General features: G+C 37.3%; 1 protein-coding gene and 2 long non-coding RNA genes across 12 annotated transcripts in view; 1 reads left to right on the top strand and 2 right to left on the bottom strand.

Moving 5' to 3' along the window:
• LOC125756052 (uncharacterized) overlaps positions 1 to 4191 on the bottom strand; it is a 63357-nt gene extending 59166 nt beyond the window's left edge. For both annotated transcript variants that reach the window (XR_007414009.1, XR_007414008.1), the window contains exon 1: positions 2092 to 4191. This is a non-coding gene — a long non-coding RNA (uncharacterized LOC125756052). The remainder of the gene's footprint in view (positions 1 to 2091) is intronic.
• A 114-nt stretch (positions 4192 to 4305) lies between these two features.
• On the top strand, positions 4306 to 14655 carry LOC112650543 (uncharacterized). Its single transcript, XR_003130266.3, has 3 exons — positions 4306 to 4464; positions 10890 to 11079; positions 14485 to 14655. It is a non-coding gene; the product is annotated as an uncharacterized LOC112650543 (long non-coding RNA).
• The window catches only part of CNTLN (centlein), a 317280-nt gene continuing 312021 nt past the window's right edge, over positions 9534 to 14792 (bottom strand). For all 9 annotated transcript variants that reach the window (XM_049116145.1, XM_049116148.1, XM_049116152.1 and 6 more), the window contains one exon: positions 9534 to 10922. In XM_049116145.1, coding sequence (XP_048972102.1) covers positions 10821 to 10922 — 102 coding nt within the window. In that variant the 3' untranslated portion in view covers positions 9534 to 10820. The remainder of the gene's footprint in view (positions 10923 to 14792) is intronic.

Genomic DNA, 14792 nt, shown 5'->3' with positions numbered 1-14792 from the left:
ATTCTTTCCTCCTATTTAGGTTTATTTTGTTTTTCTGTTTTGTTTTTTCTTTTTGTTCAGTTGCATGTTTAGTTTATTTTCAGTCCATTTTTTAATTTATTTTTTATTTTTTTAAAGATTTTATTTATTTATTCATGAAAGGCACAGAGAGAGAGGCAGAGACACAGGCAGAGGGAGAAGCAGGCTCCATGCAGGGAGCCCAACGTGGGACTCGATCCTGGGTCTCCAAGTTCACGTCCTGGGCTGAAGGCAGCGCTAAACCACTGGGCCACCAGGGCTGCCCAATGTCCCATAGGTTTTTGATAAAAAGCGTTTTCCTTGTTGTCACTTTCTAGGTAATTTGTCATTTCCATTTTCTTTATCTGCTTCGGGTATGGTTTAAAGAGTTTTTAAAACTGTCTTTAAATGGAAAGAGAAATACATATTCATGGAAACATAGTGAAACAACAAAAAAAAGATACATTGTAATAAGCAATTCTATCTCTTAGTACAAATCTCAGTCCTCTATCCAAGGATAATTCATCTTCCTTTTTTAAAAATATTTTATTTATTTATTCATGAGAGACACAGGGAGAGAGGCAGAGACACAGGCAGAGGGAGAAGCAGGCTCCTTACAGGGAGCCTGATAAGGGACTGGATCCCAAGACCCTGGGATCATGCCCTAGGCTGAAGGCATATGCTCACCTGCTGAGCCACCCAGGCATCCCTCATCTCCTTTTTTTTTTTTTCTGTAAATATTTTATTTATTTCAGATAGATAAAATAAGGAGGAAGAGGGAGAGAGAATCTGAAGCAGACTCTGCACTGAGCACAGAGCCTGGCTCAGAGCTCAATCCCACAGCTGTGAGATTATGTCTGGCACTCAACCGAATGAGCCACTCAGGGGCCCCAGAGATAACTAATCTTAATCAGATTGTGGTGTTTCCTCCTAGTAATATGCATATATTGCACAAATATATGTTTTGAAAAGTATTCCTTAAACTGGTGCAGCCACTGTGGAAAAAAGTATGGAGTTTCCTCAGAAAGTTAAAAATAGAACTACCCTTTGATCCAGTAATCCTCCTACTGGATATTTACCCAAAGAATACAAAACATTAATTGAAGGGACATTTGCACCCCTATGTTTATTGCAACATTATTTGCAATAGCCAAGATATGGAATCAGCCCAAGTATCCATCAATGGATTAATGGATAAAGAAGATGTGGTATCTATACAATGGAATATTACTCAGCCTTTAGAAGGAATGGCATCTTGCCATTTGCAAGACATGGATGGAGCTGGAGAGTATAATGTTAGGTGAAATAAGTCAGCTAGAAAAATATACCATATGATTTCACTCATACATGGAACTTAAGAAACAAAACAAACTAGCAAAGGGAAAAAGAGAGAGAGACAGACCAAGAAACAGACTCAAACTGATGACTACCAGAGGAGGGGGGATGGGAGGATGGGTGAAATAGAGGCTGGGAATTAAGGAGTGTGCTTGTGATGAGCAACAGGTGATGTATGGAAGTGCTGAATCACTATATAGTACAATCTGAAGCTAATATAACACTGTATGTTAACTAACTGGAAGTAAAACTTTAAAAAATTAAATAAAAAATTTAAAATTCCTTAACTTCCAGTTTAATTTATTAGGAGGCTTCCCAAGGCCTTTGGTATGGTAGATTTGAGGCACCCAAGGCTTATTCTTTTCTGGTCTTGAAACTCTAACTTTTCATACTGCTTGCTTCTGGCTATGAACATTATTTCTACTTTAAATCTGAGAAAGAGCCATAGAATACTCACTTGGCTTTCTAACTTTGTGGATTTCTAATATTAGTTTTATGTTGCTGTGGAAGCTTAATTGTGCTTTCCCAGCCTCTTGATCTCAAGTTTAGAGATGAGAATCAACTACCTCCTTAAATTTATCTGTTAAACCTCTTTAAGTGACAACATTCACTCTTATTGGAGATGAATTCCGTTGTTTATATCTTATGGTAGTGGTGCCAAGAGATATTTGCAATTTTGCAACCCATATGCTCCATCTGTCTTCCTTCCCCAAATTACCACAAATAAACAATCATTCTATAAGTAAAATTTATGCTTACCTTGCAAAGATGGCTTCAAGGTAAATTCCGCAGTAGCTTCTGCTTCATCTAGATTGTCAAACCTAAACACCTGCTGCAGTAGGCAGCACCAGCAGTTCCTAATGATCTCCATGTCCTATCATTCACATTGTTGTGGAATCCCCGTGTGTGTGTGTGTGTGTGTGTGTGTGAGGGGGGGGGGGCGGGGGTGAAACAGATTTCCACATTGAAGAGACCCATGTGGCAAAGAACTGAGGACAGCCTTCAGCCAATAGCTAGTAAGGATTTAAAGCCCTTGGTTTAACAGCCTGCAAAACACTGAAGCCTACCAACTACCTCAGTGAACTAGAAAGTAAATGGCTATGGCTATGACTGCAGCCTTCTGAAAGGTCCAGTCCTGGAGAACCCAGTTAAGCTGTGCTCAGATTCCTGACCCACAGAAACTGGCCTAAATAAATGTTCTAAGTAAGCCACTAGGTTTTAAGATTATTTGTTATGCAGCAATAGATAGTAAATAGACCTTTTAGAAATTTCTTACAAAATCCACCACGGTGATTGCTGAAGTTCTTTCTTCAGATAACCAGTCTGGAAAATAGTTCTATGTCTATCCAAACCCAAACCATCCAGTTCCCCCATCAACCCATGCTTTCTGAAAATATGACTAATGCAGGTTTTTGAGATGGAAAAACAAATAATTATAAATGTGATAAGGTGGAGGAATGAACTTAAAAATCAAAATATCACTACTGCGTGCCTATGAGAATGGCTAAAACAAACATACCAACAATACCAAGTCCTGAAGAATGGAAGATCAAGTTCAACCAAGGCGGTGGGACTGTGCAATGGTGTAAGCCCTCTCGAAGACACCTTTCCAGTTTCTTACCAAGTGAAACACACACCTCTTGCATTACCCAGTGATCACACTCATGGGTATTTATTCTAGAGATATGAAAACTTTGTTCACACAAGACCCTATACATGAATGGTCATAGTAATGTTATATGTAATAGCCCAAACCTAGTGTACTAGCCATGGTTCTCCAGAGAAACAAAACCAATCTTTTAAGGAATTAGTTCCCATAATTATGGAGGCTGGCAAATCTAAAATCTGCAAGATGGGCAGGGGGAACCTAAAAGAGTCAATGCAATTTAAGTTTTGGAGGCTCTTTGCCGACAGAATCTTCTCTTTCTGGGAGAAGTCAGTGTTTGGTTCTATCCAGACCTTCAGCTGAATGGGTGAGTGCCCCATCTCCCCATTTTGGAAGGCAACCTGCTTTACTCACAGTCCAGTGATTTAAATATTAATTTCATCCAAAATACCCTCATAGAAAAATCCAGAATGTTTGACCACAAATCTGGCACCATAACTGAACACATAAAATTAACTATCACGAGTCCACCCCTTGTCAACTTCACACACACACACACACACACACACACACACTCAACAAAGTACAGAAGAAATACTCAAGATAATTATAATCCTTGCTCCTGTGAATAGTCTTGTGGTCATAGCTGGTATTTATAAATACCTTCTTCCACTATGCATTCTGTGTTCCCTTTTCCCTCCTCAAGCACTTCAGCTGATTGTCTTTACCTGGTGGGGTGATCTAAACCTTTATTCCTGAAGGGTCTGGCCTATTAGTAGTGCTAGCTGGTTTGCATTTTCTATTGACTTTAACCACAGGGCATGCTAATATTAAGAGATACCCCTAGGGGATCTCCAGTAGAGTAGTAGTGCAGTTTCCCCTCGGTAGTCAAAGCCAAATACTCCAACCAGCACAGTGACCATCTTCTTGGCTTGTTGATTCAGAGGCACATGGAACTGTAGGTGGCTGGATGGCTCTCAACTTCCAATTCAATGGAATTATTCCTGTGGCTTCTGGTGGAAGCATTCCTTCCTTTGGAGCTAAGACCTCTAGGCCAGCAAAGTATAAGGTCATGGGGATAGGAAGCAAAAATTTTGCTAGTGAGTCACCAAGTATAATAGTGAGTGGTGCCACTCATTCCTACCCTCTTGATTTCTGGACCTGGGAATCCTGACTATGGATATAGTAGCACAATATTTGGATGCTAATTCATAGCATATAGAGCACCCTCAAGAATCTTGCCTGAGCCCTGCAAGGTACTGCCACCAAGGTTGCCCTGTAACTGAGTCTTCAAAAGCCATTCCACCATTCTAACTAGCTGTGTCATAATGGTGGGGAATGCAGTAAGATCACCGAATTCCATGAGCTTGGGCCCATTGACCCACTTCCTTTGCTATGAAGTAAATTCCTTGATCAGAAGCAATGCTGTGTGGAATACCATGATAATGGATAAGACATTCTGGAAGTCCACAGATGGTAGTTTGTGCAGAAGTACTGCTTGCAGGGAAGTCAAGTCCATATCCAGAGTGAGTGTCTATCCCAGTAAGAACAAAATACTCCCTTCTATGGAGGAAACAATCTGATATAATCAGCTTGCCACCAGGTAGCTAGTTGCAGGGAAGTCAAGTCCATATCCAGAGTGAGTGTCTATCCCAGTAAGAACAAAATACTCCCTTCTATGGAGGAAACAATCTGATATAATCAGCTTGCCACCAGGTAGCTAGTTGATCACTCCCAGGGAATTGTGCTATATCAGGGACTTAGCGCTGGGTCTCTGCTGCTTAAAGACTGAACACTCAAAAAAAAAAAAAAATAAAATAAAAAAAAAAAAATAAAAAAAAAGACTGAACACTCAGTAGTGGCTGTAGCCAGGTCAGCCTTGGTGAGTAAACATTCATGTTGGTGAGCCCATGCATAATCTCCATACCTGCCACCACAGTCACTCTGTTCATGAGCCCACTGTGCAATGACAAAGGTGGCTGGGAAAAGGGGCTGATTGATATCCACAAAACAGTTCATTCTATTCACTTATTAAAATCCTCCTCTACTGAGGTCACCCTTTTGTAAGCGTTCAAACGGGATGCAAAAATCTTCACCTTTTTCATCCATCCAGAGAGTTCGATCGACATATCCCTTTGCCAGACTGCCTTGCTATCTTATTCCAAACATGTTCTTTCCAAGTCCCTTTCATTCAGTCCATGAATCAGTGTATCATCACATGTATCTCTTGATGGGGAAATGAATAAACCAGCTGTGGTACATTCACGTACTGGGATGCTATTCAGCAATAAAACGAAATAAACTATTGATACACGCAACTTAGATGGATCTCAAAGGCATTATGCTGAGTGCAAAGAGCCAATCTCAAAAGGCTATATGCTCTGTGCTTCCATTTATATAACATCCTCAAAATGACAAAATTATAGTGATGAAGGACAAATAAATAGTTGCAGGCCTTAGGGTTGGAAGGAGGATATGAGTACTCAGGAGTAACACAAAGACTATTCCTAATGGAATAGCTCCATATCCTAACTGTGATAATGGTTATACATGTGTGACAGTACTTCATAAAACTATATTCTCCCAAAAAGTGAGTATAAAAACTTGTGAAATGCATGTATAGTCTATATTTGGCTTAATTTCATTTTCCTGATTTTGACAATGTACTATATAGTTCTGTAAGGTACTATCACTCAGGGAATCTGAATGAAGAGTACTCAAGAACACTCTATACTACTTTTGCAACTTCTTATGAATGTCACAGTGTTTCAAAATAAAAATTCATATAAAAATAAAGGAAAAAGAAAATCTGGAATAAAAATGACTTGGATATACTGTTTTTTTTCTAACTTGCTTCCTTCACTGAACTAATGAGCAGTGCCAAAACTAGTATAAGGAAGAATGGAGAGGATTCCTTAGAAGACAAAGGGTGTTGACAGGTGTCTAAGAGCATAAAAATGGGAATTAGACTCCAGAAAAAGAACTAGGCCCAACCAAAGAAATTTCTCATGGCAACAGGAAGATTTTTTTTTACCCTCAGATTGGGTATTAGTAACCTAAGTTAAGATATTGAAGGAAAAATGCAAATTTCACTTACATTTTTATTTTTTTCTCTCTTAAAGTAGGTTAAGGTAGTAAAAAAGCATATTTTTCCAGTGTCTGGAGTGGAGTGGGACACAAGCCAAGGGAAGTCTCTAATACTCTACTAATAGCTCTGGTTCCCTCATGCCAGACTTAGCATTAACAAAGAGTGACATTTGTCCTATAATGAGCCAGGAGTACAAGGAATGAAGAGGGCACCTGCTTTTTACTTATTCTCAGTGATGATGTCCTAGGAAAAAGGAAGACTGAATGACAAAAAGTGCTGGGGTCAAGATTGTGGTATTGTGGCCATGTGTATTGTTTAAGAAGAAAGGAGAAAATTGAGGATTGGACTGTGGAGAGGACCATTCCCTAGTGAATAGGGAAAACAATCAAATATATGTTTGCATTTTTAAGAATCAAAGGGTAAGAGGCTTAAAAATTGAAGTATAATTAACATATCATGCCATGTTAGTTTCAAGTGTACAATACAATGATCCAACAATTCTATATAGTACTTAACGCTTATCACAGTAAGTGTATACTTAATCCCCTTTATCTATTTCACCATCCCCTCACTCACCTCCCCTCTGGCAACCACTAGTTTGTCCTGTGTTTAAGAGTCTGTATTTTGTTTCTTTTTTTAATTTGCTCATTTGTTCTGTTTTCTTAAATTCCACGTAAGTAAAATCATATGGTATCTGTTTCTCTGTCTTATTTCACTTAGCATTATACTCTCTAGGTCCATCCATGTTGCTAATGGCGAGATTTCATTCTTTTTTATAGCTGAGTAATATTCCATTGTGTATATATGTATATACATATATATACATATATACACAATATATGGTATATTGTGTGTGTGTGTGTGTATATACCATATCTTCTTTTAAAAAAATCTGCCGGGATCCCTGGGTGGCGCAGCGGTTTGGCGCCTGCCTTTGGCCCAGGGCGTGATCCTGGAGACCCGGGATCGAGTCCCACGTCGGGCTCCCGGTGCATGGAGCCTGCTTCTCCCTCTGCCTGTGTCTCTGCCTCTCTCTCTCTGTGTGTGTGTGTGTGACTATCATAAAATAAATAAAAATTTAAAAAAATAAAAAAATAAAAAATCTGCCTAATTAAAGTTTGACTTAGAGGCAAACAAAAAACCCAAAATCCAAACAAAAGAAACCTTTCTAATTCTATTATGTCATATTAAATCAGTGTTATAAATTTTGCATTAATACTAAAGGCAGTTACATACACAGGAATACAGGAATTAAAAATCCCAACTCTTGTGGTCATTTATTTCATGAATCTTCCAAACCCAGACAATAAAGGGATCTATAAAAATGTTCCCTGGCACTAACCCTTTCTTTTTGGTTTTAAGTTAACCCTGTGGTTATACATCTCGAGTAATTTTCATTTTGGACTATTTAAATCTAAGGATGATTTGTTTTACTTGCAGAATACTGCAAAATTTTGAGGAGTAACTTAGTCTTTCTTGGTTCTCTATTATGTTCCATCAACCCATGCGTCTATTCCTCTGCCAACATTGCACACTCTTGATTATCTGTATTACACCTTGGAATTGGGTAGAATGATTCCTCCCACTTTATTCTTCCTTAAAGATCTTTAGCTACTCTCATTCCTTTGCCTTTTCATACAATTTTAGAAGAATCTTGTCTCTATTTTCAAAATATCTTGCTGTGATATCAGTAGGAATTGTATTAAACCCACGCATCAATTTGGAGACAGCTGGCATCTTTGCTATATTGAGTATCCCAAACTATGCTCTCACTGTGCCTATTTATCGAATCTTCTTTCATTAGCATTTGTAGTTTTCAGTATACAAGTCTTCTATATGCTTTGTTAGATTTACACCTACGTAATTATTTTTATTTTTTTGAGCAATGATGTATTGTAAATTATGGTTTCCACACACATATTACTAGTTAACCAATATGTAGAAATACAATTAATTTTTGTATGTTGATCTTCTATCTTGAGAAGTCACTAATTAATAATCTAGGAATTTTATGTATGTATGTATGTATGTATGTATGTATGTATGTAAGAGATAGCTTTGCTTCTTCCTTTCCAACCTGTATGTCTTTTATTTCCTTTTCTTGCCTTACTATGTTGGCCAGGATTTTCAGTATTATGTTGAATAAGATTGGTGAGAGTAGACATTCTTGCGTTGTTCCTGATTTTACAGGGAAATGTTCAATCTTCCATCATTAAGGATAATGTTAGGTGGAGGCTTTTTATGATTGTTCTCATCAAATTGAGGAAATTCTTAATTTTCTGGGAGTTTTTTTCTTCTAATGCATGAGTGTTGAATTTTTTCTAGTTTTTCTAAAATTTTATGTTCATATATTTATTCTTTAGCTTGTTTACATGTCCTATACTGATTGACTTTTGAATACAGAATCAGCCTTGATTTTGTACCTTCGAACTAGTGTCCCTCATAAACATGGATAAAATAATTCTAAACAGAATTTTAGAAAACTGTATTAGTTTTTTATTGTTAGTCACAAATAACCACAAAATTAAGTGATTTAAAGGAAAAAAATTATTCTCTTCTAGTTGTGGATGTGCAAAATTAGTTTCATCAGGCTAAAGTGAAGGTGTCAACAATGCTGGCTTTTTCCTAGAGGGTCTGTTGGAGGAGAATCCATCTCCTTGCTTTTTCCAGTGTCCAGGGATTGCTTACAGTCTTTGATTCATGGCCTCTACACTTAAAGCTGTTGGGATAGCACTGTCAAATTTCTGAGGTAACATTTCTGTCTCACTGACTCCTCTTGCCTCCTTTTTGGAAGACATAAGGCCCCAAAGATAATCCAGGATAATCTCCCCACTCAGGATCTTTAATCACATCTGCAAAGTCCTTTTTGCCATTAAAGGTAACAAATTCACAGGGTTCAGGAATTAGGAGGTATACATCTTTGGAGGCCATATTTCAGCCTACCACACTTTTCTTCTTTTTACTGTCCTTATTTGGTTTTTGGCATCAGGGTAATATTGTGCAGTCACATTTTTATCTTTAACAAAATTCTGCTGTGTTGAGATATTACATTTGAGTTTTATAATTTTTTGTTACCACCATTTTCTTCTGAGTTGGGAATATGTTATGAGTATTCATAATATTTGGTATGTCAAGAGATAGGGCATTCCTTAAGCACAAGTATAATGTTATTGTATAATAAACACAATGCTTTGGCATCTAGTTCAATAGCAAGATACTCCACACTCCAGTGTGCCCTAAAAAGTATGGTGTTTGATAGTCACTTTACTTTTCTTATTTTGACATGATGGGTATGCATTAGTAAGTATATATATTTTTTAACCACAATAGAGTAGTATTTGTAGCACTTTAAATGCTGTCAAGTTATATTTGTGTCATTGTGACTGTAGCATGCCAAGAAGTAGTGCAAAGTGACCACAGCACTACAAATGGTCTGGGCTGCATACTTACCTGCACTACTATAGCTTGAAAGCAGCCATAAACAATACATAAATAAAAGAGCATCACTGTGTTCCAATAAAACTTTATTGATGGACACTAAAATTTGAATCATATAACTTTCATATGCTACAAAATATATTCTCCTTTTTCCTTAAGCCATTTGATAATGTAAAAATTATTCTTAGCTTGTGGGTCACAAAAAAACAGGTGGCAGTCCAGATTTGGCTTGTGGCTTCTGCCAACCACTATCTTCATCTCTGGGGACCTAAATTCTAAAAGGCGTGGGGAGCAGAAATTAACAAGAAGATAAATAAGCAAACAGGTAAAATAGGTAATTTTCTGTGATAAAGGAAGTTAAATCGTAAGATGGCCAGGGAAATATGTCTCTGAGGGAACAGGTAAGGGATTCTGAATGATGAGAAAAGTCATGATGAGCCAGTCATGAGATAAGTTGAGTACAGAGTATTCTAGAAAAAGAAAAGCGAGAGTAAAGGCTGGAGGCAGGCTGAAGTTTGGTGGATTAGAAGAACCTTTTCCAAAAAAGGTCATGTGTGGCAGAAACATAGTAAAGAGGTGAAATGGGAGTGAGAATATTTGGAAATCTAAAAAAGAGGACATCACTGTTAAGAATGTAACTTTAATTAGTTGACTACAGTAGGAGTTATGCTAGATCTAGCCTAATTTTATACTGGACTTGTGGTCCCTTGCTAATTGAGATGAGCACACCAAGTCTTGTCAATTGAAAAAAAGAAAGGGAGTGAAGGAGAAAATGTTTTTATTTTTGCCACACAGTTCTAGGAAAATACAGTATCTCCTATATTACCCAGTATACAGAGAACAGATATAATTGGACCACACAGTTTATTTCATTAAATGCTCATTCTTAAAATAATGATGCTTCATTTTATATTGCTTACAATACAAATGTGCTCTTTGATGACTTAAGGCCTTGTATTGCAGTTTTATGTACACAGTCTAGTTTCTTTATAAAACTTAAAACATTAAACCCTCAGTTTACACCTTTTTCTTCTTATAGTCAGACCAATTTGTGTGTCCAAGCTTGTTCTAAATTCTTCTCATGTACTGGAAGAAAAAATCATTTTTGAGTTTGCATTGATTTGTGGCAATATTTGTATTCAACAATCAAATGCTACACTATTTCCTTTTAAATGGCTATGTACTTAATTAGTTTCACTTGTTCAGCAATTAATTAGTTTCAGAGACTTCTTATTTTGGTATTGAACCTGACTATTGATAGTTGGAGCAGATACTGTAGCAGGATGGCAATGTATTTTTTCCAGTCACACCACACAAAAAGTTTTCACATTTGAAAACAAGTTCTTCATCGTAATATCATCTAATATCTTTCATAATTGTGAAATATCCTTCAACTAGTTTCTTTCTTTCATTTATTTTCTCCAGTACTGCTTCTAGCAAATATGAGGCAAAAGGAAGCTGGAAGAGAAACACAGAAAAAAAGATGATCAAAAGTCTATATTTTCTCCAGTTCAAAAACATATGCTAAATATCATTAAACCATTAGAACTCAGCTATCTGCAACCTTGCACCCATAATGGTACCCTGCTGGGTCTCTTTTCAGCTGATCTTACTGGTTAGTAGGGGTAATTTTGTCTTTTATAATAAAGATGATAAAAGAGCAGAAGTAAAATGAAAAAAGATAAACGCCTTATTGAACAATTCATGGTTTACTGACCATGTTAATGATGTAATCTGCAATACAAGCAACTAAGCCATTTATCTTCAATCAGCTGATCAATAGCAGGTTACAGTCATCTCCAGGGCCCACAGGCCCACAGAAGTAGTACTGTATGCTCATCACTCATCAAAGAATGAGAGAGAACTATCAATACACTTGTCTGTGTTAGAGCCGAACACCTTGAGAGTTGTAGGGTAAAATCTCAGAGGCAGAAAAAATGGCAAAAGTATGCCCATTGATTAAGTTGTTATAGAAAAGTTTGTTTGGCATATCAAAGTGTAATACACATGTTACAAACTGCTGAGTTTATAAAATGTAGAGTGCATTTTTAAATTTCATAATTTATATAACTTTTCTGGTAAAGTTTTATTGTTCCCTCTGCTTCATCTGGTTCCCTGTAGAACTCCAACTCGTGTAACACACAGATGAGTAAAAGACAATCTAAAATGTTCTCCAATTACTGGCCCAACTCCACCAACTTCCTTTCATCTCCTGTCCAGGTATCTAGAAGAAGTTTATCACATCATTTCTTGGAGTTGTCCTGTTGATTAACCAGGGAAAGACTACCTTTGTTTCCCTGAATGTTAGTGACAATGCTTGTCATGCCTGGTCCCCTTTCCTACAGGGAAGTGGCATCAGACCCTTGTTTGTGCTAGGATGACCACCAGTAGCATCTCCCATCAGCACCTGACCAATTGGGAGAAAACAGAAAAGATTGGCCAGTGGCAGTGAAACAACAGGTAAACAGATTAGGTAAAGCGGAGACCAAAGCTGGTCCACAGAATTGCCTGAGATCCTAAGTTTCTAGTTTCTACCTAAGATTTTAATTTAACTTCTTTCTTATCTTTATAACAAACTGCCTTCTCCTTAGGGTAGCCTAAGTGTAGGCCAGAAGCTTCTTCACACATGGTCTTCTTGAAACTTACCACTGAAGAAAGCATAAGATACCAAAATATCACATTTCTTCAGTTCTGAAGATGGACTTGAATAGAAGATATACACATTGACTTAAAAATAGCTTTTTCTGGGGGGGGGGGAACCCCTACCATAATTAGATTTTTAAAAAAGATTTTATTTATTTATTCATGAGAGACAGAGAGAGAAAGGCAGAGACATAGGCAAAGGGAAAAGCAGGTCCCTCTGGGGAGCCCGATGTGGGACTCGATCCCAGGACCCTAGGATCACAACCTGAGCCAAAGGCAGACCCTCAACAACTGAGCCACCTAGGCATCCCCATTAATATTAGATTTTAAAGAAATGCACATATAAAAAAACAACAAATTATCAGGCAACTTTCTTTAATGTAGGCTGTGGCTATCAGTGCCATATGAATTCCTGTCAAAAAAGCAGACAAACAGGGGCGCTTGGGCAGCTCAGTTGGTTAAGCCTCCAACTCTAAATTTCATTTCAAGTCATGATCTCAGGATCATGGGATTGAGTCCTTTGTCAGGCTCTGAGCTCAGCTCAAGTCGGCTTGTCTCTCTCCCTCTGCTCCTCCTCCCCCTGCCAGCGCCCCGCCCCCCCCCCCCCCCCCCCCAGCCCTGGCTCATGCACACAAACTCACTCTCTCAAATAGATAAAATAAAATCTTTAAAACAAACTACTAAACAAACAAACCAAAAAAAGCAGACAAACAAGATTTCTTCCTGGCAAAAACAGAAGGTCATTTCCTAAAGCTGGTCAAGGGAAAAAAGGGTTGTCTGACCAAATAAGTTTGGGAAACAAACCGAACTTTAGCAAGTTACTTTATTTCAGGATTTCTTTTTTTTTTTTTTTTTTTAAATTTTTTATTTATTTATGATAGTCACAGAGAGAGAGAGAGAGAGAGAGGCAGAGACACAGGCAGAGGGAGAAGCAGGCTCCATGCACCGGGAGCCCGACGTGGGATTCGATCCAGGGTCTCCAGGATCGCGCCCTGGGCCAAAGGCAGGCACCAAACCGCTGCGCCACCCAGGGATCCCTATTTCAGGATTTCTTTGAGGCTTTAGGATACTAACAGGCCCTGTGTGTCTCCAAGAGGGCAATGTAATATCCTGTCTCTAAATTCATCTGTCCGTGTTTTCATGGTCTATTTATCATGTGGAACCAGCAGTCCATGGGACACACTCTGGGAAACATGCTGGTTCTGTAATTTCTTAATGTAATAATGTCACACAGTCCTTTCACCAGGCCACAATGTACTGACATTAATCATTTTATTTGCATATCACATTTTGAAGTTTAAACTTTATTATCTTGTGATCTCAGCAGTTTTTAACATGTCATATACTTGGAAATTTCACTTCCTTTTAAAAAAATCTATCTCGAATTTGTCTTCCAGGAAGCCTCCAAGATAGAACGAGAAGTCCATTTACTAATTTAATACTGACAACTCACTTTATTCTCTTCCTCTGGCTCCCAATAAAACAAAAAGCCCCACTGTTAAACACAACTGTTTGTCAATCCTGTTTTATTGGATTGTAAGCTTCTTTTAAGCTTTGTATGGAGGCTAACACATACAGATTTCAAAAAGCAATCAATCTTTTAATCATGATGCACAGTATGTTCACATCTATCTGCCCTGCAAATAGGTCAGAAGAATGTTATTACCTGTCTACATAATATTAAATGAAAGTTCATATATCTTACAAGTTGGCTGAAAGTGTTTATTTTAATTCAACTTTTCTATTTCCTTTTTTATAAACCAATTCCGAATTTCTTCCTCTAAACACTTAGTGCTCACTCTACATGATTTTTTATGACTTGTCATTCACTGAGAACTATAAGGCCAGCTCTCAAAGAGGCCTTTCGGAAGTTGTTTTTATTTAAATATATAAGGATTAGCTGTAATATTATAAAATATAAAATTAATGTCATTTTATAATAAGATTATTAATAACTGAAACAAAATTAGAGGAAGTCTATGGAAAAGTCAGAATTACAAAACACTTCAAATGAATATAATAACTGTAATTAACTGTTAACCAAAAAGGTTTAAGCATATGTCCCTCCTACTTTATAAATTGTTCCTTATTTATGCAGTAGTTGCAATACATATTCAAATAATGAGTGCAATAGCAGTCCTGGTTTTACAAATACCTTCTCTTGCCAAGTTTGCACTACTCATTCATTTGGCAAACTTCTTCCATAGACTGTATAGATAAAAACTTCATCCTTTAGCCTAGGATGAATTAATGAGAATTCTTCTTTTCTGAGAGTGGCTAAGAATGGGATTTTGAGTTCAATGGCTAATTTAGTTAACTAAGAGTAATCACTTTTATTACTTATAGATTATTAATTCTCAAACCTTACAAATTACAGTTAACCTGAAGACTGATGGAACATAATTTAATCTACTGTGATTCAAGAGAGTTCTTCAACATAGTACCAAATGAACATCAATCTTCAACATACAGCTATAGATTGAGTACAGTTAAGACTGTCCTTAAATATGAAATGCCTTGAAAAATGCTTTAAAAATTCACATGGTCTGCTTGTTTGCCCTGTTTTTGGTTTTTAAAGATTTTATTTATTTATTTATTTATTTATTTATTTATTTATTTATTTAAGAGAAAGCCAGAGACAGAGCATGAGTGGAGGGAGAGGGGCAGATGGAGAGGGAGAGGCAG

Source organism: Canis lupus, chromosome 11, assembly GCF_003254725.2.
Source record: "Canis lupus dingo isolate Sandy chromosome 11, ASM325472v2, whole genome shotgun sequence".
Taxonomy (NCBI): Eukaryota; Metazoa; Chordata; class Mammalia; order Carnivora; family Canidae; genus Canis; species Canis lupus.
The sequence above is the reverse complement of the archived record's forward strand: the minus strand, read 5'-3'. Positions and strand labels throughout refer to the sequence as shown.